Source organism: Arvicola amphibius, chromosome 10 (assembly GCF_903992535.2).
Source record: "Arvicola amphibius chromosome 10, mArvAmp1.2, whole genome shotgun sequence".
Lineage (NCBI taxonomy): Eukaryota > Metazoa > Chordata > Mammalia > Rodentia > Cricetidae > Arvicola > Arvicola amphibius.
In genome coordinates this window covers 121,528,460-121,553,719 of record NC_052056.1, presented here as the reverse complement: position 1 = coordinate 121,553,719, position 25,260 = coordinate 121,528,460, and the positions used below count along the sequence as shown (strand labels likewise).

General features: G+C 50.4%; 1 protein-coding gene across 1 annotated transcript in view; it reads right to left on the bottom strand.

Annotated features, from left to right (window-relative positions):
- Ssh1 (slingshot protein phosphatase 1) overlaps positions 1 to 23,772 on the bottom strand; it is a 52,091-nt gene extending 28,319 nt beyond the window's left edge. The window contains exons 1-5 of the mRNA XM_038345540.1: positions 23,651 to 23,772; positions 18,940 to 18,980; positions 5,650 to 5,753; positions 1,772 to 1,836; positions 1,220 to 1,341 (exon numbers count right to left, since the gene is read on the bottom strand). Coding sequence (XP_038201468.1) covers positions 1,220 to 1,341; positions 1,772 to 1,836; positions 5,650 to 5,753; positions 18,940 to 18,980; positions 23,651 to 23,719 — 401 coding nt within the window. The 5' untranslated portion in view covers positions 23,720 to 23,772. The remainder of the gene's footprint in view (positions 1 to 1,219; positions 1,342 to 1,771; positions 1,837 to 5,649; positions 5,754 to 18,939; positions 18,981 to 23,650) is intronic.
- Positions 23,773 to 25,260: the final 1,488 nt, after the last annotated feature.

The window sequence follows — 25,260 nt, the reverse complement described above, 5'->3', positions numbered from 1 at the left end:
TGCTAGGAGGCACGGGACGAGGCGCCACGAGACGCATTTACCCCCTATTTTGTTTTCATTCACATGCAGTAAGCAGTGCAGTCTTGGTCACCAGCCTATGACACAGGGCTTAGCCACAAGACGACCCAACTGTGGTCATGTGACCTCTGGAACTCTTCTTGCTATTGACCCAGCCTGAACCACAATCTGGGTCCACCTGCTGCCCTACACATCTGACCTCACTATGCCGCCCACTTTGGCACCAGTCACCTACTTGGGCTCTCACAAAGCCGGGCACCGTGTCATTGCTAAGTCTCTTGCTCTCCTGGTGGTGACATGGTCTTTTGTGCTAAGCTCAATGTGTGCTGTACGTCTCGGCAGACCTGGGGCCTCCTACACAGGGTAGGACAAAAACCCATCCACTTAGCAATGAGTAGGGTAAGATCTAGGGTTTGCAATGACCTCCTACACCTGCGTCATTTCATGCCACGCCAGGGTAGCAATGGAATTTACTCAGCCTCCAGTCCTGGGGAACTGCAAGCCTTAAAGGACCTGTCAAAAACAAACACTGATCTACGGCAGATCAGACATGGCACTTCATACAAGGCCCACCAACACATCCCTATGCAGGCCGTCTGTTTGGGAGGCACCCCTGGCTGACTCCAGCTTGTCCTTTGATGCTGTCATTGTAATGTCCTCAGGAAGCATCCCTGTGTAGGACAAGTTTGAGGGCTCCCCCCAATCTCTACCTCTGTAGAAACTGGGTTCCCAAATCTGCAGGACTGAGGAGATGGTACATTTACGAGCAGAGACCTCGTGGAAAAGGCACTGGGTTCCACCCTCAGAAGGAATTAATGCTGGCTTTGCCTAGCTTCCCTACAGCTTCCTGTCTCGCCATCTGATCTCTCACACTACTGTGATGTCAACCCCATGGTCAAAGAGAGGCCTCCCATTAGATGTGCAGTCTCTGAAACAGCAAGCCAGACAAACGCCTTCTTCTCTGTAAACCACCCAGGTAAATACAGAGTAACAGAGAGCAGTCCCACGCCTCCTCTCCTGCTGCGTGCATTCTCCAGAAGGATCACAGTGGCAGAGGAGTGAGAGCTGGAAAAGCACGTCCTGTTCCCAGAGTCTGGTGGCCCCCATCTTCCAGAGAGACTCATCCCAGCACACCAGGAAAGCCTTTTGCCAACAGGGACCCATCTCCTGCTCTGATGGGAAATGCTATCCTGAGACTCACCTCTCCTTACTGGAAAAGTCAACTCCCAGCAAAATGTTCTCCTCGGTGTCCTGGCGCCCACTGGTGTACACCACAACCATGTAGCGGACACGGTCGGTCCAGACGCTCTCAAGGCGCACAGCCTGTGGACAAGGGGTCACCTCGATGGTTTGCTCCCTTCCTCTGTCCACCAAACCAAGACCAAGGGCTTTAGTTCTTGACCCCCATCAACAAATCAGGGACGAAATGAAGACCAAGTGCTTGTGAGTAGGACCAGAGAGAGCATGCGCCTGGCACAGGGGACAGCCAACTGCGTGCACTGGGGACAGTTGAAATGTACAAGTTACATTCATGTTTAGCATAGATCCACAGATGCCATGGAGTTCTGAAGTCTCTCCTGGCCCCTCTGGGGTGCTGGGCATAGATCCCAGAGCATCACACACCCAGTGATGCCCCATCACTGAGTGGCACTCCAGCACCCTGGTTGCTGATCAACAGTGTGAGAGAAAGAGGAATCGCGATGGGGGGGAGGGAGGGCTCGAGCTGCATTTGAAGACTACCCTCAGCTCTTACCAGCTTGATTCTGTCTTCACAGCGTAGGAGGTTGATCATCACTTGAAGGTGCTGAGGCAGATCACCTGTGAGGCCAACAAGGACAGCTTTAAACGGGAGATCGATTCCAAGGGCTGGGACAACACAGTGGTCAGCAGCACCTTCAACAAAGACTTTGGAAAACACACATGGGTCCCCAGGAGAATGTTACCACATCCAGGCAAATATTCCCTAGCAAGGAGGCAGAAACCACGGAGGTGTCTGCCCAGGGCTGAACTATGAGGAAAAAGACTGAGCGTCACGTGTCCTCTTCAAACTCTTGGGCATTTTTCACATAAGCCAGATGTCACTTCTGTACCCGGTGGACGGGGAGGAGGGGTCTATCTGACCAGTGACAACAAGTGCATGCTGGGTATCCAGAGAAATTTCTGAGGGAAAACAATCTATCATTCTCTTTTCATAAAAAAGAAATAATTAACATGTTCTTTTTCTTCATTGCTAAGAGAAGAGACAGTCATCTAAAGCAGCAAATGTCCTGCCTCAGCCTCCTGGGATCTGGGACTGTGGTTACATCCTACCATTTCCAGCCAGAGAAAGTGGTTTTTATCTTTTAAAGACGTAAAAAAAAAAAAATGTGTACACGTAGTGGGATTATGTGTATGTCTACATGCAGATGCCTGCAGAGTCCAAAAGAGGCCATTGGATCCTCCAGAACTAGAATTACAGGCGGCTGTGGGCTACCCAACAAGAATGCTGAGCACTGAACTTGAGTCCTCTGTAAAGGCAACATGCACCCTTAACCACCGAGCTCTCTCCCTTCCCAGACCTGCTCCATTCCCTTTTATTGCACAGAGTCTACATAGTCTAGTCTGGCCTCAAACTCACAATCCTCTTAGGGTGGGAAGTGAGCTTCAGTGGGCAGCACCTTGGGGTTGGGTCTGGAGAGTGTGCAGGGCCAGGCAGCAAGCTCACTGAGGGATGGGTGGGTGTTGCAGGGGCGTGGCTGCTGGGGCGGGATGCAGTGCTGCTAAAGGAGATATCCCTGTCCTGCCTTTCCCGGCCTTGACGCCTGCGTGCCCTCACCTGGATGAAGGTGCAAGAATAACTCAGTAAAATCGTCCTTTCCAACCGTGTGCAGAGCGCCAAAGAAACCCAATTACAGTTTTTGTTTGTTTTAATTCTACTCTAGGGAGCTGAGGGTACAGCTCCATGGTACAGCACTTGCCCAATATGTGCCCAGCACTGCAAAAACTGGAGACAAAGTGAAGCAGTAACACTGTGAAACACTCTCCACGCTGGGAGCTCTGGAAGGACAGCGCTGCTTATATAAGCAAATGCCCCAGAAAGCCACGGCCACCGTGCCTGCTGCAATAGCATGTTGTCCTTTAAAGGATGGATGTGTGACGTCTAAACGGTACTTCCTCTCTCTGAGAAAACTAGAATTTTAGAAACCTGCTCCTTGGTCGGGAGGACATAGCTCGTGCTAAGTGTTCTTCCCACAATAAATAAGATCAGCAAAAGACAGAAAAAAAGCCACAGTGCCTCCTATCTGATCCTCGCAGCAACGGGACTCAACAGCTGCTCTGAGATACCAGCTCACACTGGGCATTCCCTGCTCTGCTTTCTCTAAGAGCCTACACAGCCACCAAGGGTTGGTTCTTTGCCTGGATCTGCCCACCATCCAACCCAAGTCACAGAGATGAAAGTAACCCCACTCCCGTGTCTGATAAATGTCCAAATGAGAGAGGCATTTCACACATATTAAACTGCTGATATCCCAGCCTGACATCCACATACAGATCAGAGGGCAGAAGCCTGGAGTGCGAGACCCTACACCAAATGGCCAACTGAACCTGACCCAACCCCACAGAATTTAACCCTCTGATTACTCTCCATGGTGGTCAGAGAGGTAACAGGGAGAGGGAACATAGCAAAGCCGTTTGCTGGCCATCCCAGGCCAGCCAGTGGCTTGTCTTCCCAAGCTCACCACTCCTCCCAGTCTTCAAGTACAGAAGACCCAATCAGCCAGCGACTGTTTTCCTGCCTGCGGGCATTCAAGGGACACTCAGATAAGCTTTCTCAGGGTCTGATACGAAATGGCTACATACTTCCTGCCCAAGCTCACTCACAGTAGGGACACATTCCACACTTGAACCTGAGCTTCGAGCTGCTGTGTAATATGCTACAGATACCAGCAGACGTGGAAATGATGGCTGCTTGGATCTTTATCACAATTGCCACCCACTGGAAAAGTTGGTGCGTGCTGTGCACTACACATCTGTGTGTCCGTGGAGCCCAGAGGACAATCTTGGCTCACCAGGAGTTTTCTGTCACTGGGAGATCATCAGCCATGTCAGCGGTTAACGGCCAGCCAGCGAGGGCTCAGGACCCACCTGTCTCCACCACCACACCCGGGTTCCTGTGATCTGAATCAGGGCCTACTCTTGAAGCAAGGGCTTTACCAACTGTGCCATCTCCCCAGTGCCTTGAGAACGTTTTGTTCTTCTGGTTTGGGTTTGCTTTCTGAAGCAGGTTCTTGCTGTGTAGCTTAGGCTGCCCTTGAAGTCATAATTTTCAGGTCTAACTTCCTAGATTACAGGTGTAGGCCACTGGGTCTGGCCACCTGCATAATTAGTGACTTCCATATTATCCGATGCATTGGATGCCTGCTATGAAGATTAGAAAACTGAAGCTCAGAAGTATACCCTGTCTGTTCAGGAAATCATAAAACAAGGTTTTTACAGAAGCCAGGTCTGTCTGGTTCTAAAGCATGGTGGTTTGTGGTTTGTTTGTTTGTTTCTTTCGAGATAGGGTTTCTCTGTGTAGCCCTAGCTGTCCTGAAACTCAGTCCGCAGACCAGGCTGGTCATGAACTCAGGGTTCTGCTTGCCTCTGTGTCCTGAGTGCTGGGATTAAAGGCCTGTTTGTTTGTCTATTTTTAACAGAATGGTTTCACTAAGTGACTTAGGTATCCTAAAATACACTATGTAGCCTAGGCTGGCCTTGAACTCATGATCCTGCTTCTACTCTACCCTCTAGTGTTGGGCTCGCAGGCTGACTGCCAGAATGCTCCAAATCAAACATCGTTTCCACACACCACACTGCCTCCTCGTACAGGACACGTATTTTCTTAAATGACAGCAGACCTAAATCGTGGTTGACAGGATCAGTATGTTAAAACACAGGCTAAGCTCCAGCATTTAACAGATGAAGATGCTGGGTAAGTAGAGGCCAAGCAAACAAAGTGAACCCAGGGGTGAGGCAATGCCCGGCTGTCCAGTCTCATCCAAGCTCTCCTGGAAGACAGAGCGGCCTCCCTACCATGTAAACACTCAGACCCCGGCAGCCTCCCTCAGAAGGACTCCAGACAGTGACTGTCACAAAGGAACCCTTGTGTATATCTTGAATTCCACCTTTAATTTGGCTTCGTTTCTACAGTCACGTAGTCTAAGAAATCCAACCTTGGTCCTTGACGGGCATTTTACTCGTCTGGTTTTGGACCTACATTATTGTCCAGTCTGTCCCCACTCCATTACTTCTGTCCTTTCCTTTCTATAATAGGATAAAGACATCCCGTCACATGAACATTCAATGCAGTCAAAGGCTCTTACACGGCCTCCTCGAGGGATTTTCGAATATTCGGGTGAGCTATGAAGAACCTCGGAGGCTGTCTTCAAGGGACAGCTTACAGCTGGGACGTGCGCTGGTCCGTTTGTCCAAGCTGAGATGTTAACTGACAGAGAACACACAGGGAATCTTTGCATCCCAGCAAGTAGGCTGGTCATTACAAACCCATGATGCTCTGCTTCCCTGGCTGCAGACACAGAAAACGACTCCCCTCCCGCTGTGGAAGGTTCTCCTGCAGCACAGAAAGGATCCCAACGTAAAAGCTTGCGTCACCTGCATGCTTGTGAGGGTGCTGAAGACTCCGCTGGCCCTGAGCGCTGTTCCCCTGCTGCAGGAAGAGCGCCGCTCCTTTCACCATGAAAAAGCTCTCGCTCAAGCTAGAAGAACAAAGCAGGGCCCAGTTAGTGATCTCGAGAGAGACAGGCAAGACGCGCTACAGAGGGGACACTGAGGGTGGACAGGCTGCATGCGACACGCAATGGGATGATGGCAGCCGCAGTTCTCAGGGTTAAATGATGCTTTGGTGGCACATGCCTATCATCCCAGCACTCGGGAGGCAGAGGCAGGTGGATCTCTGTGAGTCTGAGACCAATCTAGGCTACAGAGCGAGTTCCAGGACAGTTAGACTACATAGAGAAACCCTGTCTGGGGAACGGGGAGGAAATAAAACAACAAAAGCATCAAAATGAGGGTCAGGCCTATGATTCCTATTGCTTAAAAGACCTGCCTGGGCAAACAGAAAACTTTTTTTAAAAAAAAAGAAGGGCTGGGGATTGATAGCTCAGTGACCCTAGGATTAATCCCTAGTGACACCCACACTCACACACCCTTCTCTGTCGCTGATACACACACACACACCTACCTCACATATACACACACACCCCTTACACATATACACTCTCACACCCACACTTCATACACACGCCTCACACACATCTCACACACATCTCACACACACGCCCCCATGCCTCATGTGTCTCACACACGCCTTACACACATGCCTCACACACACATACACCTCACACACACGCCTTACCACACACACCTCACACACGCTTCATGCACATGTCTCACACACAAATGCCTCAGACACACCTCACACACATGCCTCAGACACACACACCTCACACACACACACACATCTCACACACACGCCTCTCACACACACACTCCTCACGCAGTAAGGCTAGGATGCACAAAAGGACGGAGAAGAAACCAAACAACAGAACACATTCTTGCAACTTTCACTTATAATTCGGTTAATGATTTTCTTCTTTCAGAGCCTGGAGAGGTGGCTCAGTGGTCAAGAACCCTGGCTGCTCTTCCAGAGGACCAGGGTTCAATTCCCAGCACCCATATGGCAGCTCACAACTATCTGTAACTCCAGTTATAAAGAGTCTAACACCATTATAACAATGCACATAAAATAAATTATTTAAAAGTCAGGAATGTGAATTCAAGCCAGTCTAGCTATCAAAGCAAGCTAAATCTAGCATGCCATCCTAAATGCTAAGAAAACACCATTTAAACTTGTATGCAGACCAGCAGCTTCTGAGATAACTTGGCCTCTATGACAGCGGATTCATAATAAAATCTGAACTTTTCCCCATTAAGTTCTCACAGTAAGGGGCTGGAGAGGTGGCTCAGTGGTCAAGAGCCCCGGCTGCTCTTCCAGAGGACCAGGGTTCAATGCCCAGCACCCACACAACAGCTCACAACTGCCTGCAAATCCAGTCCTGGGGGATCTGACACCCTTACACATACACACATGCAGTCAAAACACCATGCACATTTTAACGTAAGTTAAAAAGAAGTAAGTCATAACAAAAATTGAGAAAACATCTCACGGTAAAAAGAGACTGAATGCAGCTCAGCTCGGCTCTCTCAAGTACAGACCTTTGAACCCTGACAACCTGACAACAGGCCACGTGACACCCAGTGTCACAGACCCACACAGGAGGATCATCTTCACAATATTTGCACATGCGGCGCACCTTCCTGTGCACAGCTGTTGCCTGCACCTAGGAAGGCAGGAATACAGACAGGCATCCAGGAAGAGGGACGTTCTTAGCAGACACCCTGTAAGCACCCTGAGTATCCTCCTGTCTGCTGCAGATTCCCATCCCCACGCCTTTCCTACTCAGTTTTACAATGGAGCTTTCAGAACTATTCAGATCCCCATTACACCTGTCCAAGAATCTCCAAGAGCTGAGCCCAGGAAACTTAAAACAATTGACAGTTGAGCAAAGCAGCTGCGGAAGTTGATTTTCAAGGCCAACATCAATTCTTTTTGTTCACGAATTTGAAAAACAAACAAACAAACAAACAAAAAAACAACACCTCAGACTGACCAGAAACCAGAGCAAACTGGAAACAGCCAACCATGAACAGTGACCTTTGCCTTGGAAACTAAGAGCCAAAATTCCCCTTGGTTTCCCTTGTACTTCCTTTGGAAAAAAAGGGGACAATGATGAAGAGCAGACTGCGCTCGCCTGTGACCTGCTCTGAAGTTAGTTGTTCCTCTGTCTGATAAGAAGGGGCCTCCCCTCCACCCATGGGGTTCATTAGGACCCTGGCACCACCTCAGTTACTGTCAGCAGCCAGCCTGAATGCTGCAGGGAGCCCCATTGCTTTGAGGGCTGCAAGGTCCTGTGTCCTGGAAATATACAGGAAATAGCAGAACGCCAGTGGCCAAGATGACCCCCGGGCTAAGACCAGGATGCTGTGGAAAGGATGGGAGACCACAGACAAGATGCAGCTTCTAGGCTGCGTCCTGGGCCACTGCTGTCACACAGAGTCTGGTGTTCAGAGGCGGCTGAAGAGCACCGCCCAAAACACACAGCTGGCACCTGGTTTTCTATGTTGAGTTCCTGATACCAAGAAGCTCAAGATCCTATGACCTGTCACCCTGTGACCTGAGACCCCAAGGCCCCTCCAGGGAACCCTCTCAGACATCAATGTCAGTAACATCACACACCTTTCTCTGGATACCCAGGGCAAGGAAGCATGCCAATCTACCAATCACCCATCCCAGATAGTAGACTAAATAAATAAATAAATAAATACCCAAAAAACAAAACCAAATCCTTCTTACAAGAGATTTTTAGTCCTAAGAGTTACAGACAGTCTGATACAGACAGAGGCTGCACCCTCCTCCTCCTCCACTACCCTGGGAAGTCTCAAGCTCGCCTCACAGCCTTGCTCCAGGCTTTTACCTCGGCAGCACAAGTTGGTCAGCAGACACTGCCTGCTACCCTGGGGAAGACTGTGCAGTGAGGAAAACATGACCTTCAACCCCCAAGCCCCGGCTCTCTCACACACACAGACTGCCATCCGAAACAGCTCCCAGGGGGAACGAGTCGGCTGCGGCTTACGTACTAATGTGAACTGGACACCTCTGAACGGCAGAGGTACTGGGTTGGCCGAAGGAAGACACAGAAGTCGGAAAGATAAAGTTCCATGGCAGCGGCATTCACGTCTGTGGTAATCCTGCTCAAACAGACGGTGCCTGCAGGCCCCGCTGTCCACAAGTCCAGGCCAGCCTGGTAAGAGGCAGTGGGGCTTCCCAGAGCAACGCTGGAGTTCTCCTTGATGATGGTCCCACCCAAAGGGCAAGTGGCTCTTGTGGCCCTCGCCTTTTTCTGATATTTTGGCTTAAAAAGGCCCTTGTCCCAGCATTTCCTAATGAAAAGGGTCCATTCAGAAGAAGGGAAGCAGCTGAGGGTTCTGCAGTCATGGCACGCCCACGGGCTTTACTGCAGGCCTTGGAACAAGCAGTTGGTGAGCATTAGGAACCAGGAGGGAAAACAGCTGGCCACCAAGAACCAAAATCCAATGAAAGGACCCCATCCTGGGTCAAAACCACATATAGGAGGAGGTCGCAGGGCATAGCTTTCTTTCAAATCCCCACCCACCCCACCAGGCAGGGTCGTGGGCGGCTGCCACGGGTAGTTAACAAGGCATTTTCAAAAGCAGCTTTACATCCAAAAAAATAAAAAAATAAAAAAAAGCTTGACTCACATTTATGGCTACTTGAGGTGCCTGGTGACCCTCAGCTTGGGGCACGGCAGATGGAGGGACTCACATGTACTTCTGTGAGCATCTGTGAGAGGTACGAGGTGTCCCAGCAGGCCAAGCTGCAAAGCCAAAGCAAATCTCTGACCCCGGAGAGCTGGAGATGCTGAAAGCCTTAATTTACAGGTTAAGAACGGGAGCCTGGCCGGGTGTGACCCAGGAAGAGCTGGAGACCCGGACCAGTGTCCCTGAGGGAAGAAGTGCTGAGCAGGAGCCCCTTGTCCGGAAGCCTCTCCCAGCTCCAGTGGTCACTTAGTCCTCACTGGAGGAGTGAATGAATCACACGCTTCTTACTCAGCTCATGCAGGAACACACACCTTTACCGCTGGGACTCACTCCCATCAATGTGCCCCACACCGATTGTCTCAACTCAGTGGGTTTCCAGATGGTGGCACAGCTGCAGCCTCTGCACACACCTGCTCTGGGGGCCCACGCAGTATCACCAAGAAGCCAGGACACACACTGTGTCCCACTCCCTTCCAAGCATCCAGATGCAGAAGGCACAGCAAAGACCAAAGCATGGCTTGGGGAGACACCTCCAGGCTAGGAAGGCTTGGCTACAGAGTGCCTCCATGTGCCCAGTTACATCATCTGCCCACTGCCACCACCACCAAGGCTGTGGGGACAGGAGACATCATTCCGTCCTTCCTCACTGAGCAGGGATGGAGAGACACTGCAGGAGCAGCGAGGACACACTGATCAAGTGTTCAAGGAAGGCTTCTCGTGTTTCTGAGACCTTGACCACTGAGTAGACACACACACTCAAGCTGGAAAATGTGGAAGGCTTTGAAGCAAACTCCTGGCTTGTGGTGCAGTCATTAATCTGCCAGATAAGAAGTTCTCAGCATCCCAGAGTGACCATGAAGGGTGCTTTACAGTCTCGAGAGCTCACCCTCCATTGCTACACCTAATTCTTACAATGCCATTCTGCTGACAAAAGATCCATGCTGGGAGAACGAACTGTTGTAGAGCCAACAGCAGGAGGGGCTGGAGACGCCCCATCTCAGCGCCCTACCTGCCCCATCCCCAGGACAGCAGGAGGGGCTGGAGACTCCCCCAGCTCAGCGCCGTACCTGCCCCGTTCCCAGGACAGCAGGACTGCCTGTCCTGAAGTTAAGGTGCACCTTAACATTTAGATGGATTCACAGCCCTGGAAACTAAGGCTGTGAAGAAGGATGGAGACTATTGAGAGACAGATCAGGAGAAGGCTGAGGAGGGATGGAAAGTTCTCTCCAGCTTCTCCATGGCATCCTCCTGTGGCTCAATGTCAGAGAACCCTCGCTGCCCCAGACATCTTCTATTCTCTGCCTTCAAGCACCTGGCCTGGTTCCAAACACCTTCAGAGTATAAGAAAACACATATTCAACGCGTGCCCCAAATGGGTACCTGGGGGAGGGGGGAGGACATTAGGGTTCTCTGGAGGACACGGTGGCTTGGAAAGGGGTTATGGAAGAAAAATGCTGGCGGGGCCAATTGCTAATGTCTTTTCTACTGGGCCATGCATTGTCTGGTTGGAGGCGTAGGCTTCCCTCAGAGACAAGGAATGTCCAGAGGCATTGTAGGACAGCCAGAGACATTTTCTGAGAGCCACATAACCCTCCTTCATACCCAGCTGGCAGGAGCTGGCAGCTCAGACTATCAGAGAGCTCACAAGAGCAAGACTTTTGTTTCCCCTTAGGTAAGATACCCAGTGAGTCTGAACACAGCTCTGCAGACCTTAAGATGTCCATCCATGGCTCTCAAGAGCCCTCACTGAGCTTGCTGGGCCCTAAGCCTCCTTACCAAGGGCTGAGGTATAAAGGGAGCATTGTGTGCAAACTCTATGGCAGCAGAAGTAACCCAGCCAGCCAGAATCAACAGGAATGTGAAGGCAATATTTTTTAAACAACTCAGAAATTCCAAAATCGGATGCTCTCAGTTGTCCCAGGTGCTCGTGGCTTTCTGTGACGGGAAGCCCACCCGGCATTCACTGCTCGGTGTGGCACAACCTTTCCAGAAGCTCTACCTGCCTCGGTCTCCAGTACTACCTGGCTTATCCAGGACGACCTGGCTCAGCCTTCTTTATCCCTGAGGGCAACATGCTAGCATAAGAACCTACTGCACAATCCAAATACGGCCAATGTGCTCAGTGAACTGAACTGGTATTTCATTAACATGCGGTACGTAGTGAGCCTTTAGTCCCAGCACTTGGGCGGCAAACAGGTGGGTCTCCTGAGTTTGAGGCCAGTCTGGTCCACACACGTTCCAGTCCAGCAACGGCTACAAGGACTCAAAAAGAAAAAAGAAAACTCGTAAAAGGAGACAGTGGTAGGATGTCTGTTGTATACTCTTGAGCCCGAGTTCAGCCCCAAGCACTCCACCCTCCACGAGACTAGCTGCAGCAACACAACAGAATAGCTTGGGAGCGTTCTGCCCATCTCTGGCCATACGCCCAGCTGCACAGCTCCCAATTACTGTTCTCAACATTCTTCCTCAGTCCCAGAGCTTTCAGCCGTGTGTCACCATCTAGAATTAAAACGTGTGCTAACAACCTTCCTAGAGTAGCCATAATTAGCCAGTACACATACCAACCAAGCACTCACCTGACTCTGGAGTCCAGCGCTCACTTACGATCTCCCACATCCCACAGTGCATCCTCTGCCCTTCTCCCGTGGTCTTCAGAAGCCTGCCTACCCCAGGTCTCTGTGCACAGCCTCCCCGCCCACCTCCCCATGAGGCCAAGAGAGAAAATCACGCCCTGGGGGGGGGGCCCCCCCGCAACCCACAGCTCTACTCTGTACCAATCCTTTATTCAAGGTCAAAGTCCAGGGCTTGTTTTCCACCTCCAGTTCCTGGACCGCTGGTTGTAAATCTGCCCTGCCAGTGTCTTTTAACTTGATGACTGGATGCAGCGGCCAAGAAACATCCACTTTCCCAGTCAGTAACATAGTTCCCAGATTTTAAACCACTGAATGAAACAGAAAACCACAAGTACAGATATTTAAACAAATACATCGCACTTAAATGTTTTTTACTATTTTGTTACAATGTCTTATGTTTTATTGCCTATATGTGTGTGAGTGCATGTGAACACACGGCACAACTTTCATGAAGTAGTCAGAGGACAACATGAAGGAGTTCTACTGTCTACCACGTGGGTCCCAGGGATTGAACTTGGGTCAGTGGGCTCGACAGCAGGTGCCTTTACCCCTTGAACCATCTTTCCGGCACTTAATGTGAGCAGGCTGCCCCATGCTCCTACCGCCACACAACTGCCCACAGCTATGCCTTCTCCACCATGGCAGAACTGTTGGCCTCCAAACTGAGGTAAAATCAACCCTTCCCCCGTTGTGTTACTTTGTCAAGTAATTTGTCTCATCGGCAAGGAGGGTAACTGATGCCTGTGCTGTCAGAACAGCAGAATGAGGACAAATGCTGTTTCAAGCCCACTGCCCACACCCAGGCTCCAAGTAAGCATAGGACTGCTTCTGCATGGTTTGCCCTGGTTACCCCATGAGAGGGCTACATCATGTTTGATTTAGGTAGAACCTAGAGTGGTGCCCTCCTTCCAAGACTTCTGCAGAGATGAAATGAGACACTAAACATAAAGTCAGCAGCAGGATGGAGTGTGACCTAAGCATCCCCTTCCACTGTGCCTTTCTCCTTAGTGAGTGTGACACACCATTACTGGACTTGTTTATCTTCTTCCTTGACTTGTCTGGGACACAGACAAGAGACTGGGACACAGGTGTCTCTGTCACCAAACTGTAGAGGGAAATGTCAGAAGAAACTGTTGCTCCTGGATAGTTCAAGCTCATAGTTCATAAGACAGAAAGTCTGACCTGTAAGACTCCACAGGCCACCCAGGGCACACCAGGCACTAAGGCTACATACAGTCAGTCAGAAGAGGCCTTCAAGGATCTCCAACCCTACTGAGCAGGGCTGATTTCTCACACAACCACAAACTGCTACCACCAAGCAACAAACATATAGTTCCCAGCGAGTCAGCTGCTAAGTCTCTAGCAAGCTGCTCCTCAGCAGCAGGTGACTGACACACTGCCCAAGCCCTCACCCTCACAGAGCACACAGGGGGTATTCCACACTCAGAGGACTTCACCCGGCAGAATGTCAACAGAGGCTGGAAAACCCTCTGAAACAAACCCTAGAACAAAGCAGAGGAGGACCAACGGGTGGGCAGGCCACAAGCAGTGTTTTCAAATGGCAGCCAGCAAAACGGTCTGCAGAGCAGGACATGCTAGTCCAATCTGATACTGTAGGGCAGGGACAGAGAGCAGCCACAATCCCAGCAGCTCCAGAGTGGAGTCTCCTAGGCAACTCCAAGTCAAGGCCACAAGGTGACAGAGTGTGTGACCAGAGCGGAAAGCGGGATAAGGGAGCTTATGGATCACCTCCCAAACCAAGAGGAACCCAGATGGTCACGCTTGCTGCTCTGACCCAGACATCCACGGGGCAAGTGACAAGAACAAAAGAAAATGGACATGTCTGTGGCCCTGAAACACCAAAGAAGAGAGCCCTCTTGTGATCCAAACTCTGGAGATGACACAGCTGTGTCACTTCCCCAGTGTCCCACCTGGCACACAACCATGGTGCCTTGTGCCAGCCTGAGGGGCTCCCAGGACAGTGAGGGAGCCAGCAGACACTGTCAGCAGGGCCACATGTTCACTGACACCATGGTCTTAACCACACTGCTTCCAGAAGAGGCCAGCAGCCAGGTGCATATACAGAAGGCCGGGGGGTCACGACGGGGTTGGGGGACCACCACAAGGTATCATCTCCCTTGTCTCAATGCCTGATGACTTTCCAAAGGTATTCAGAGAAGCTGTCAGAGTGAGACCCCAGATGTCCCAGCGTCCCACAGGAAATGTAGCCAGGACACAACTGGTGACCTTCTCATACAGAGCCACTCATTTTCCTGTGCCTGCGGTCACACCCGATAAAGATATTAAGGTTACACATAACCAACAAGCACACATCTGATCTCACATAAGGAACTCTCCACCAGCTACTAACCAGCCCCAGGAGGCTGTTTTCCAGTCCACACGAGCCCCACAGAGGCAAAGGCAGGACTTCTCAGGGGGAAGAGCTTGGTACAGTGGGGGGCTGGGATCTACACACTCACCTGACGTAGGCCCTCACACACTCATCACCCACAACCCCTACCTCGCATGTTTAGAATAACTACAAAGCCCGATCTTCATCCCCTTCAACTACGCAAATACCATGTGTGGGAAGAGAACTCGTTCATATCAGTAATAAGGGCACTGGTGGCAAGAGATGTGACAAAAATCAGAGAGCTGCAGCAGGAGTGGCAGGGGGCAGCTTCCATCACAGAGAGACAAGAGGACAGCTACCTGCTCTCTCTGGGACCAGAGAAGCCACATGTGAGATGAATGCAGGTACTGAGAAATGTAGCCTACCGTCAGAGACACAGCTTAGGGGATCAGCTCAGGGACCCAAAATACAGGATGTGGGCAGTATGAGGAAAGAAAGGCAGAACACAGTGATGTGGGGGACTGGGAGAGAGAATGGCAATACCCAAGAGGCATGGGAAGGAGTCAGGGAGACCCAGATTGACTGGGATTCAGTAATGCAAATAGACGAGCCAGTCTAATCCCTTACATGACCCTGAAGCGCACACCATCACAGCTGCCCTCGGTATCTATAGGGATGGGGGATTCCTCCCGTGAAAACAAGCATGCGGGTGTGCACACTCTGCATCTACAGGATGGGGGGATTCCTCCCGTGAAAACAAGCATGCAGGTGTGCACACTCTGGCAATCTGTACTACAATGTAAATAAGGGTAAACAGTTGCTACACTGGATTGCCTAGTGAATGAGTTAAATGAATGAGTTTAAAAAAAAATAACAAAAAAACTGCACCCTGGCAAGACTTTAGGACTAAGTACATGCCAGCAACATTGTAACATTTCAACCTTCAATCCATTGTTGTTGACACTGGTATGTAGAACCCAAGGATACAGAGGTCCCACTGTAACCAAAGACAGAAGAGAGCTAAGGGAGCACGCCCACCCTACATGGCAGGCTTCAGTTTTTCCCTCAACCTTGCACAGTGAATAATGGATGTTTACCATTCTGGGCCAATCCAAAGCAAAGAAAAATCTCTCCTCCACTCTTCTGCCTCAAACAAAACCACCTGGCCGGTCCACCATTCCACGTTTGTTTTGTTTTCTAGGAGACAGAGAGGAGATCTGAAACGGGAGTGAGCAGTGTCTGAAAGAACAGCTGTCAAAGGTCAAACCTAGACACAGAACTTCCTTGTTAGAAAGCAGGATGGTGTCCTTTGCCTGGAAAGTGGGGGTAAACTATCAAGGCGAGTCAAGAAGACGAAAAGGAAGGCTAAGGACACACAGAAGCCAACCAGCAACCCCTCTCCTTCTTGAAAACCCAGGACCCCACTCTAGTTTGAGGCTCTCCCTGGGGCCACAGTGGCTTTGGAATCCTGTTGTGCAAAGGGCCCAGCTCTGCCTGGATGGGTGACATTCCAGGAGCTGGAATGAAGCCAAGGGGAGTTCTGGGTTCTGGTTCTGGAGCTGCCTTAAGTTCTTCTGTCAGTTCCTTTACCCGTGAGTCCAAAAGAACTGACTCATCTGGACAGCCAAGGGCCTCGGGTGCCCGTGTGTGTGTGCGTGCGTGCGTGCGTGCATGTGTGTCTTTTTTCTAAGCCGGTCTTGTGATGTAACCCTGGCTTCCCCTGAACTCTGTAGGCACCAGAGATCTTCCTGCCGCAGCCTCTAGAGTACTGGGGTGACAGGCTTCTACGGCCATGCCACAGACACTTTGCAGAATATTTCAAGCACAGAACTTGAGCTTGGGATTCATCACTTGGAATACAGAGATGTCAATGTCCACTAAGACACCAACTCCATTTCCTGTCAGGTTCCCGAAAGCTCCACATTGAGCAGTTTTCCCTCTTATTAGTGAGAAAGGACCACAGACACAGCTTCTTATCACGGCTCTTTCTAAGTTCTTGGCTACAAACATCTTCAAGCACTATGCATTCTGCTAATTAAGGGCAATTAAAGACAAAGCTAGTTCAATGTTCTCTCTGGCTCAATGCCCAGAGAGGAAGGGATGGGTGGAGGGTAGAAGGAATTCTGACCCAAGGGAAGGGTTGCAGGAAGGCACAGGAAGCTGCAGAGGCTCTGGGGCCCCACCACCCTCAAGGAGCTCTCCTCCCAGTTCCGGGCCTGCACCCAACATCCAGATTCCACAGGCCCTCCTCCTACACACAGACACTATGTAGCAAAAAGCAGCCCATTACTGCCCCCAGAAGTCAGCGTCTCCAACCTTGGAAGTTTTGGGCTGCCCAAAACCAAGGGTGGAAAGAGTCAATTTCTCCTACATCCAGCATAACATGGCCAACAAGGCTCTGGCAACTGCTGTAGCTATCACGTTGATTTCTGCAAAACAGGGTTTCCCACATATGTCACACTCACAAATAACACAGGCCTGGTCAAAGAGGAAGACTTCCTCCCTTCACTCAAACGTACCAAGACCAAAGACAGACGGGACGTATTTCTAGCACTTCTGCAAGAGTAGAAGCAGAACACTGGAGCACAGAACTGAACAGCATCAAGGACCCATTTCAGACCCTTCCTTCCTTAACAATTACTGATCTTGATTCTCCCACAATAAAAGAGACTTTTCTTTGGAAAGAATTATCCCTGAGGGGCTGGCTCAGTAATTGAGAGCATTTGTTGCCCCTGAGGATGACCCCAGGTTCAGTTCCCAGCACCCACATGGTGGCTCAAAACACAGGCATGAATGTGGTATATATACATGCAGACAAAACACTCATACACACAAAATAACAAACAAATCTTCAAATTAATACATTTGTAAAAAAGAAAAATACCTGAAAGTTTGTGTGCTGCATTTACATATTTATATTCAGCAATTATTCAGACTTCAGGTGGACAAAGACAAGGAACCCAGCAGTTCTGGCAAAGAAAAGCAAGGTGACTTTGGTGTCCCTGAGTGAATACAGTAACTGATGACTACATCTTAAGGGAATATTTATTTATTTATTTATTTATTTGAGACATGATTTCTCAGTAACTATGGAGCCAGTCCTGAACTTGCTCTGTAGGCCAGGCTGACCTTGAACTCACAGAGATCTGCCTGCCTCTGCCTTGTAAGTGCTGGAATTAAAGATATGTGCCACCACCACCCAGCTAATTTTTTTAAAATGTATTATTATTTCATGTGTCTGGGAATTTTGCCTGCATGTATCCCTTAGCACCCATGCATGCCTGGTGCCTGGTGCCTGAGGCCAGAGAGGGAGACTGATCCCCTGGAACTGGAGTTACAAGTGGCTGTGAATCTCCACATTGGTCCTGGGAACCCAACTCAGGTACTCTGCAAGAGCAGCCAGTGCTCTTAACCACTGAGCCTTCTCCAGTTCTCAAGAACATTTTAAGTGAGCACAGTTACAGGTTGGTCACAATCTAACTGAACAAGCCCACCTCACTTGAACTGACAAATAGAGTAAGCTAAGTATCTACTTCCAAGAAACCATGCTCTGACTTCAAAAGTAGCAACTTGTTGAAAGCAGGATGAAAAGCGGAGGGCATTGTGAAGTGATTATCAAACACAAACAGGAACTTCTGCAAGAAAATGTATCAGGGGCTGAAGGGGGCGGAGCAGCGTGCTTGCTGCCAAGCCTGAGGGCCTGAATTCTGTCAGTGGTACCCACGCAGAAGAGAAAACTGATTGTTGCAAGTTGTTCTCTCTCTCTCTCTCTCTCTCTCTCTCTCTCTCTCTCTCTCTCTCTCTCTCTCTCTCTCTCACACACACACACACACACACACACACACATACACACAAAAAAAAACAACAACAAAAAGAAAATAGAGCACAAAAAAAGGAGCTATTTGCCTCCTTTTCAAAAGGATAAGTTAAGCAGTTACGGAGCTGGGAGCGAATATTTGCTGAGCACGCTTGGGGCCCTGTGTCTCAACGCTAGCGCTTCCTCTCACCTGAAGCAGCGAGCAGCTGAACACGTATGTTTTCTTACTAACTTTTTCACTTACTGCAGTGCTGCAGATGGACCCACGGCCTTGTGAACAATAGGCGAGGGCTTTGTCGCTGAGCCACATCCCCAGCTCTTTATTTTTTTAAAGATAGGGGTCTTACTATGTAAGTTTTTTTAGGCAAGTTCTCGCTATGCAGCCCAAGCTTCTTCTATCAGCAAACCTCCTGTTTTCATCGAATGCTGGAATTCGAGGTGTGTACTACAAGCAGTAACTCATACAGCAGTAGCTCACCATGTAGCCTTGGCTAGCCTCGAACTCAGAGCTCCACATCCCTCCCAAGGGGTGAGATTACAAGCATGCAGCACCATTGCCCAGCACGTTCCCGGCTTCCATTAAGACACTTCCACACAGGTAAAACGTCAGATTTTTCAAGCGCAACAACACTGCTCCTTACCTGTCTGCAAGACCTAAGAACAAACACAAGTGGGCTCACCTGAGGTTCAACTTCCGTTCCTCATCGCTGCCAGCCTCCAACTGCGGAGAGAAAAGAGAATGTAACCTTACAGACGCTGCTATCGGCCCTGACAGCAGGCTCCCCCGGGTGCCGGGGAAAGATAAAGGCATCCAGGAAGGAGGCTGGCGTGTTCGTTCGTCACACCCTTGCCCTCTCCTTGCCAACCTGATGTGTAGCCCCTGAGTCATTCCCACCACGCTCACAGGTTCCCGAATGCTTACCCCCATTCTCCGAATGCTTACCCCCATTCTCTGAATGCTTACCCCATTCTTGCCACAGTCCCCTGACTGAACCCGAGGCTCTGCCACCCAACACATATGCTTTCAGCCCTCAGCTCTCAGACACACTTGGCTCTGGATCTTATTTTTTTGGTTTTGCTTTTAAGGGAAACAGGGCAATGTTTAAGAAAATCTATTTCTCTGTCAAGCCAGGCACTAGTAAGTCCAGCTTAAAATCCATTCCAAAGCAGGGCCACACACCTGTCTTCCTAGCTACTAAACAGGCTGAGGCAGGGGCACTGCTTGAGCTGGGAATCTAAGAGCAGCTCAGACTACCTAGCAGTCAGGCCATAAAAGGCTCTTCTACAGAAGGGGGCCAGGCGCTGAACTCTAAATCCATCACCTAACCCCATCACTACCTCTTTTGGGGAGAAAACATAAAACAGGAAGAAAACACAAGGCTGCCCCAGAGGGACCTGTGCTCTTCAGACACCCACTGAGTGGAAGAGAACCTGGGAGCCATGTGATGGTCAGGACTGACAGAAGGCTGACCGCGGGTGGACGGACGATCCAGCCGGCGGCCAAGGTAGGAAGGAAAATGGGCATCCAGGATATCCAGCAAGAGGTGGCAACTTCAACCAAGTATACCATAAGGTCCCAGCATCCACCTTATATGAAGATTCTGTGTACGACTTTACAGATACACACACTAGGAATGGACCACATTAGCTCCTGGGCTATAAGGGGAAAGAAGATAAGAGGGAAGGCTCACACACCACAGGGCCAGAGGGAAGCAAACGAGCAGCAAACAACACATATAAGCATTTGTTCACCAAGGGCCACCGAGGCGTTTTTGGAGGGTGCTACTGGCATCTAGTGGGGGGAACACAGGATGCTGAGAAATGAGAAGGCTCTGGCCCTGAGTGTCAGTGTCAGCACGGAGGCTGAGAAACCCTGGCCCAGCCCAAAGTGTCTGGAGACCTGCCTACGTCCTGGGGGGGGAGGGGGAGAAAAGAGGAACCCCACACATTCGCACATTAGTCAAAAACACTCCAGGAAGGCTGCTGCAGCTATTCCTCAGCTCGCCTTGTTCTCACAAAGGAGTTCAGATAAGGTTAACAGGGAAACTACAAGCATGAGATAATTAAAGATCCAGAAGGAAGGAATGGTGGGGGAAGACAAAATGAGAGGACAGGATTGCTGTAAGCCAAGGGCTGTGATTTCTCTTGGTTTCCCAGCTTCACGGCTAGCCTTGCTGTGTCAGGAAACGACTGTGTCCCTGACTCATAAGTGGCATTCTGATAAGTGGTGGCAATGGGGGGGGGAGGCGGCGGGGGTTAGAGGATCCACAGCCATTTATTTCTCAGTTACCCTCTGAGGTTTTCCACTGAAAGGTGATATAAGGTCAGGAATGCCAGAGAAGAGCTGGCGAAGACCATGATCCTTAAGATGCAATCCAGGCCTCTCAGACGAGCTGACTGGGACAGAAGGAGCCAAGTGGAGGAAGGGCAGGCCAGAGGCACAGCCAATCTGGACCCAGGTCTCCCAACTCACGGCTCACCTGCTACCTCCCTGCCTTGCTTCCGGCTTCTGCACATCTGGAAGGGAGCCTTGCCACCCAGGAACAACCCAGCCTCTTCTACATCATAGGAGACAAATGCATCACACACTAAAGTTAACAAAAAGCCATCTGGGACTTTAGGGTTGGTTTGGATCGTTTTGTGCTTGTATGAGTGTGTACTTGTGTGTGTGAGTGGTATGTGTTCACGTGTGTGTGCGTGCAATGTATGTGTGTATACAGGTATGTGTACTGTGTGTGGATGCTGGAGACTATGTTGGTGTCTTCCATATTGAGTCAGGGTCTTCTCACTGAACGGATTCTTAACCTCACTAGCCTGGCCATGTAGCTTGTTCTGGGGTTTCCTGTCTCTACCTTTCACATCCCTGGGGTGCGCTGGCTCTGGACATCTGGACTCTTTCTCACGTTTTCAGCATTTGACATTCCCCAGCCCTTGGACTGAGCTTTGTTAACTGGTCATCAGAACTTGGTTTTAAAAAGTTGCCCTATAGGGCTGGAGAGATGGATCGGTGGTTAAGAGCACCGGCTGCTCTTCCAGAGGTCCTGAGTTCAATTCCCAGCAACCATATGGTGGCTCACAATCATCTGTAATGACATCTGGTGCCCTCTTCTGGCGTGTGGGCATACATGCAGGCAGAATGTTGTATACATCATAATAATAATAATAATAATAATAAAGAGTTCCACAACAGCCAGGGCTACACAAAGAAACCCTGTCTCAAAAACTAACTAACTAACTAACTAACTAACTAAATAAATAAATAAATAAATAAATATCTTTTTTTTTTTTTTTTAAAAGTTGCCCTATATAGTTGGGCAGTGGTAGCAGACAACTTTAATCCCAGCACTCGGTAAGCAGAGGCAGGTGGATATCTCTGTGGGTTCGAGGCCAGCCTGGTCTACAGAGCTAGTTCCAGGACTGACAGGCATACAAAGAGAAACTCTATCATAACTTAATTTGTAGGCTGGGATAGAGCTGCAAACAGCTCAGCAGTTAAAAGAGGACCTGATCTTCTAGAGGACCTAAAATCAGATGCCAGCAGCCCCATCAATAACTGTAGATTGCCGTAGAGACTCTCTTCCCACACAGCTAGGATGAGGGGCCTCCTGGATGAGGGACAAAGGCACCTACAGGTGGTGACCCAGGAGGGTGGGTGCTGATAGCTTCAGGACTTAGAGGTAATGGGGCATGATCTTGTCTCTACTAAAACTGAATTAGGTAATTACAGTTCACAAATCCCTGCAGCCCAAGCTCCACAGGATCCAAAGACGTCTTCTGGTCTCTGTGGGCATATCTGCACTCACGTGCACATAAAAACAAACAGACACACACACACACACACACAATTTAAAACAAAACAATTTTTTTGAAAAACAAAACAAAACATGGTCTGAGGATATAGTACAGTAGCTGGAACACACAGGGCCCTGGTTCAACACTTAGCACTAAAAAATAATAAAACAATAAAAATGTGCTAATAAATTTCCAGAAAAACTTTTCCCTTCATGTAATGGATTGTTCACTCATGAAATGATATACTAACACATGACACGACCCGAATAAACCCCAAAACCGCTGTACTGAGAGAGAAAGGCCAAAGGCAACACTCTGTTTCTGGTTATATGAAATACACCAAACAGGCAAAAGTAGAGAAAGTAGAAGAGGGAGGGGCTTCCTGGAGTGGGGATGATGACCCAGGAGGGTGGGTGCTGATAGCTTCTGAACTTAGCGGTGATGGGGCATGGTCTGAGTCAATTAAACTGAATTTACTTCCCAAAAGTAAATTCACAAGCTGTGAATTACAACTAAAAAAAAAAAAAAAAAAAGAAAGAAATAAAGATTTAAAATGTAAAAACTTGTCTACGGCAGGAACAGGAAGTGATCAGGTGTTAAGTTACCAAAAACAATATGGAAGTTGGTCAGAAATCCAGGCTGAAAGCCAAGTGTGGAGGGCACGTCTAAAATGCCAGCACCTGGGAGGCAAAGGCAGGCGGCCAATGCCAAGTTTGGGTCCAGGTTTGTCTATACAGTACCAGGCCAACCAGAGCTCCGTGGTGAGACAGAAGGAGGGAGAGAGGAAGGAAGAGAAATTTAGACTGCAAAGGCCTGTACAGTCCCTCTGGAGCCACACTCTTCCCTACGTTCCTGAAGTTCTGTAGGAAGAACATGAGTACTCTGTAAATTGATGTAGGAGAACCGAGCTGTGTGGGAAGTCTCTACTACAATCTAACTTCTCAGTTGCCCTGCCTAATTGTGTGCAAAAAAAAAAAAGAAAAGAAAGAGGCAACCAGAACCTTCAGCCTGTAGATAAAACTCAAGAGCCTCAGACAGAAAGGACCCTGGAGGCTTAACCTCACAGTCGCTCAGCAAATGTGCCTGCCAGTCCCGGCAAGACGAGACCAAACCGCAACACCACGGGGACACAGGGCTGCTGAGCCAGAGGTTCATGCAGGCACACACAACCAGGGGACAGGGCCCAGATTCCAGAGGCAACTTCCTGAGCCTGCAGGGCTGGTCCAAGCACGGCGGGCCGTCCCTTGCAGCAGTCTGGGTCTTCAGGGGTTTACTCAGAGGCCTTAGGTTCATGGCGGGGGTGGGGAGGAACCGGCTGAGGCAGTGCACTCTAGGGCAGGCCGTCCTGGGGACCGGGGCGCGACGGTCTCCATCCACCCCGACTCTCAGCAGCATAGAGCCCAGGCCTGGAGCCCACCCTGGGACCGCGAACCCAGAGCCTTTCCCGGTGCCTGGCGCGCTAGCAGCCTCCGCCGCCCTCCCGCCCCCCGCGCGACCCCGACCCCGCGCATGCTCAGTCACCGGGATGTGAGACGCCCGCACCCCAAGGGCGGACGCGCCTCCGCTTCACACCTTGCGGGAGGGCGCGGCCGGGCTCACCTCGCTGTTGCTGGCGGAGGACGATGCGGCGCTGGGCGTGGGAGAGCGCTGCAGGGTCACCAGGGCCATCGCGGCGCGGGCCCGGCCCCGGGCCTCCAGCAGCCGGCCGGGCAGCCGCGCCGGGCCCGCCCCTCCTCCTGCCTCCCTCCCGCGTCCGCCCCCGCCCCCGCGTCCGCCCGGCCCGCAGCACGCAGGCAGTGATGCGCATGCGCTGGTGGCCGGCCTGGGGCGGGCCCCTCCGCGCGGTCACGTCCACCCGCGCGCGCCCCCGCGGAAGCTGCTGCAGTCCAGCGCTGGCTACACTTCCGAGGCCCGGCTCGCCCACAACGTGGGGAAACTGAGGCCCGGGAGGCTCGCAGAACCAAGGCTTTGTGAAAACGCACCCGTTTATTCTTTCAGAAAAGTTATTCCGCTCCTACTAAGTGCGAGGCGTCGAGGATCCAGAAGCCAATTAGCGTGTCCTCCGGAACTGTTAAATCCCCTTGCAGACTTACTTTGCTTGGGCTCGGGGTGTAGCCCAGTAGGAGGGTGCCCAGCTCACTCAAGGTCCCGGATTCCAGCCCCAGCAGCTCCAGGGACTGATCTAATCTATGAATTCCTTCTGGTGTCTAGAAACCCAGCGAGCCGGTGGGGTGAGAAAAGGCTTCTCTCTATGCAGTAGTACTTGCTGGAAGGCAGGGATTAACCGAGGAAGATAGAGAGACGCCACCAGAGGCCCATTCAGGAAGGGCAACAGGGAGCAGTAGGCACATTGAATTTGTTTGGAAAGGTCGCCAGTGGACCTGTGGAACCATGAGGTGAGAAAATGCAGGATGAAGTGCCCAGCGCCTGTAAGGGGTTGAAGGACTCCAGCAAGGTGGTACTGGGCGACTTGGTAGCAACTTCTCTTACATACAGCCTCCATCCCTGCCCTGGACCTCTGTGTGGTGCCCAGACCTTACTGACCATAGGACTCCAATCCCACTCCTCCACCTGGGGTTTAATAGACAGCTCCACCTTCCTCCTCAATGCCCAAGCTGAAACCTGGGGGTATTAACAGTCACAGACCTTTCTTCTTAAATTTTTATTTATTATTATCAGTGTGTGTGTGTGTGTGTGTGTGTGTGTGTGTGTGTGCTATGCGTGTGAACAAGGGCATGCCACGGCTTTCTGTAAAAGTCAGAAGACAGCTCTGTGAAGCCAGTCACCTTTATTTGGGTTCCAGGAATCAAATTCAGGTCATCAGCCTGGGTGAGCAGGCTCCTTTACCCCGCCCCCCAACCATCTAATGGGCTCTCTCAGTGGACTGAAGTAGGGGTCACACTACAATGTAAGGAAGCCTCCAGTTGCTCACTCCTAAAAGCCACCTGTTAAGTTTATAAAGACCCAAGAGTGGCCCCAGTGTCTACCTGCTATGTCAACACCAAGTGTCCTCTGAGGTTTCAGAATGCAGCTATACCACAACAGAGGGCAGTGCATACTTTTTGCCTGGGAACTTGGCCCACAGGTTTTTTCAGCATTAAGTGAAATGGGTTTTAATGGTAACACCTCTCAGCCAGAGCTGTGCTTTGACTGACGGCCATGCATGGTCTCGGAGGTGATCCAATAAACAAGGGATATCTTCTCAGCCA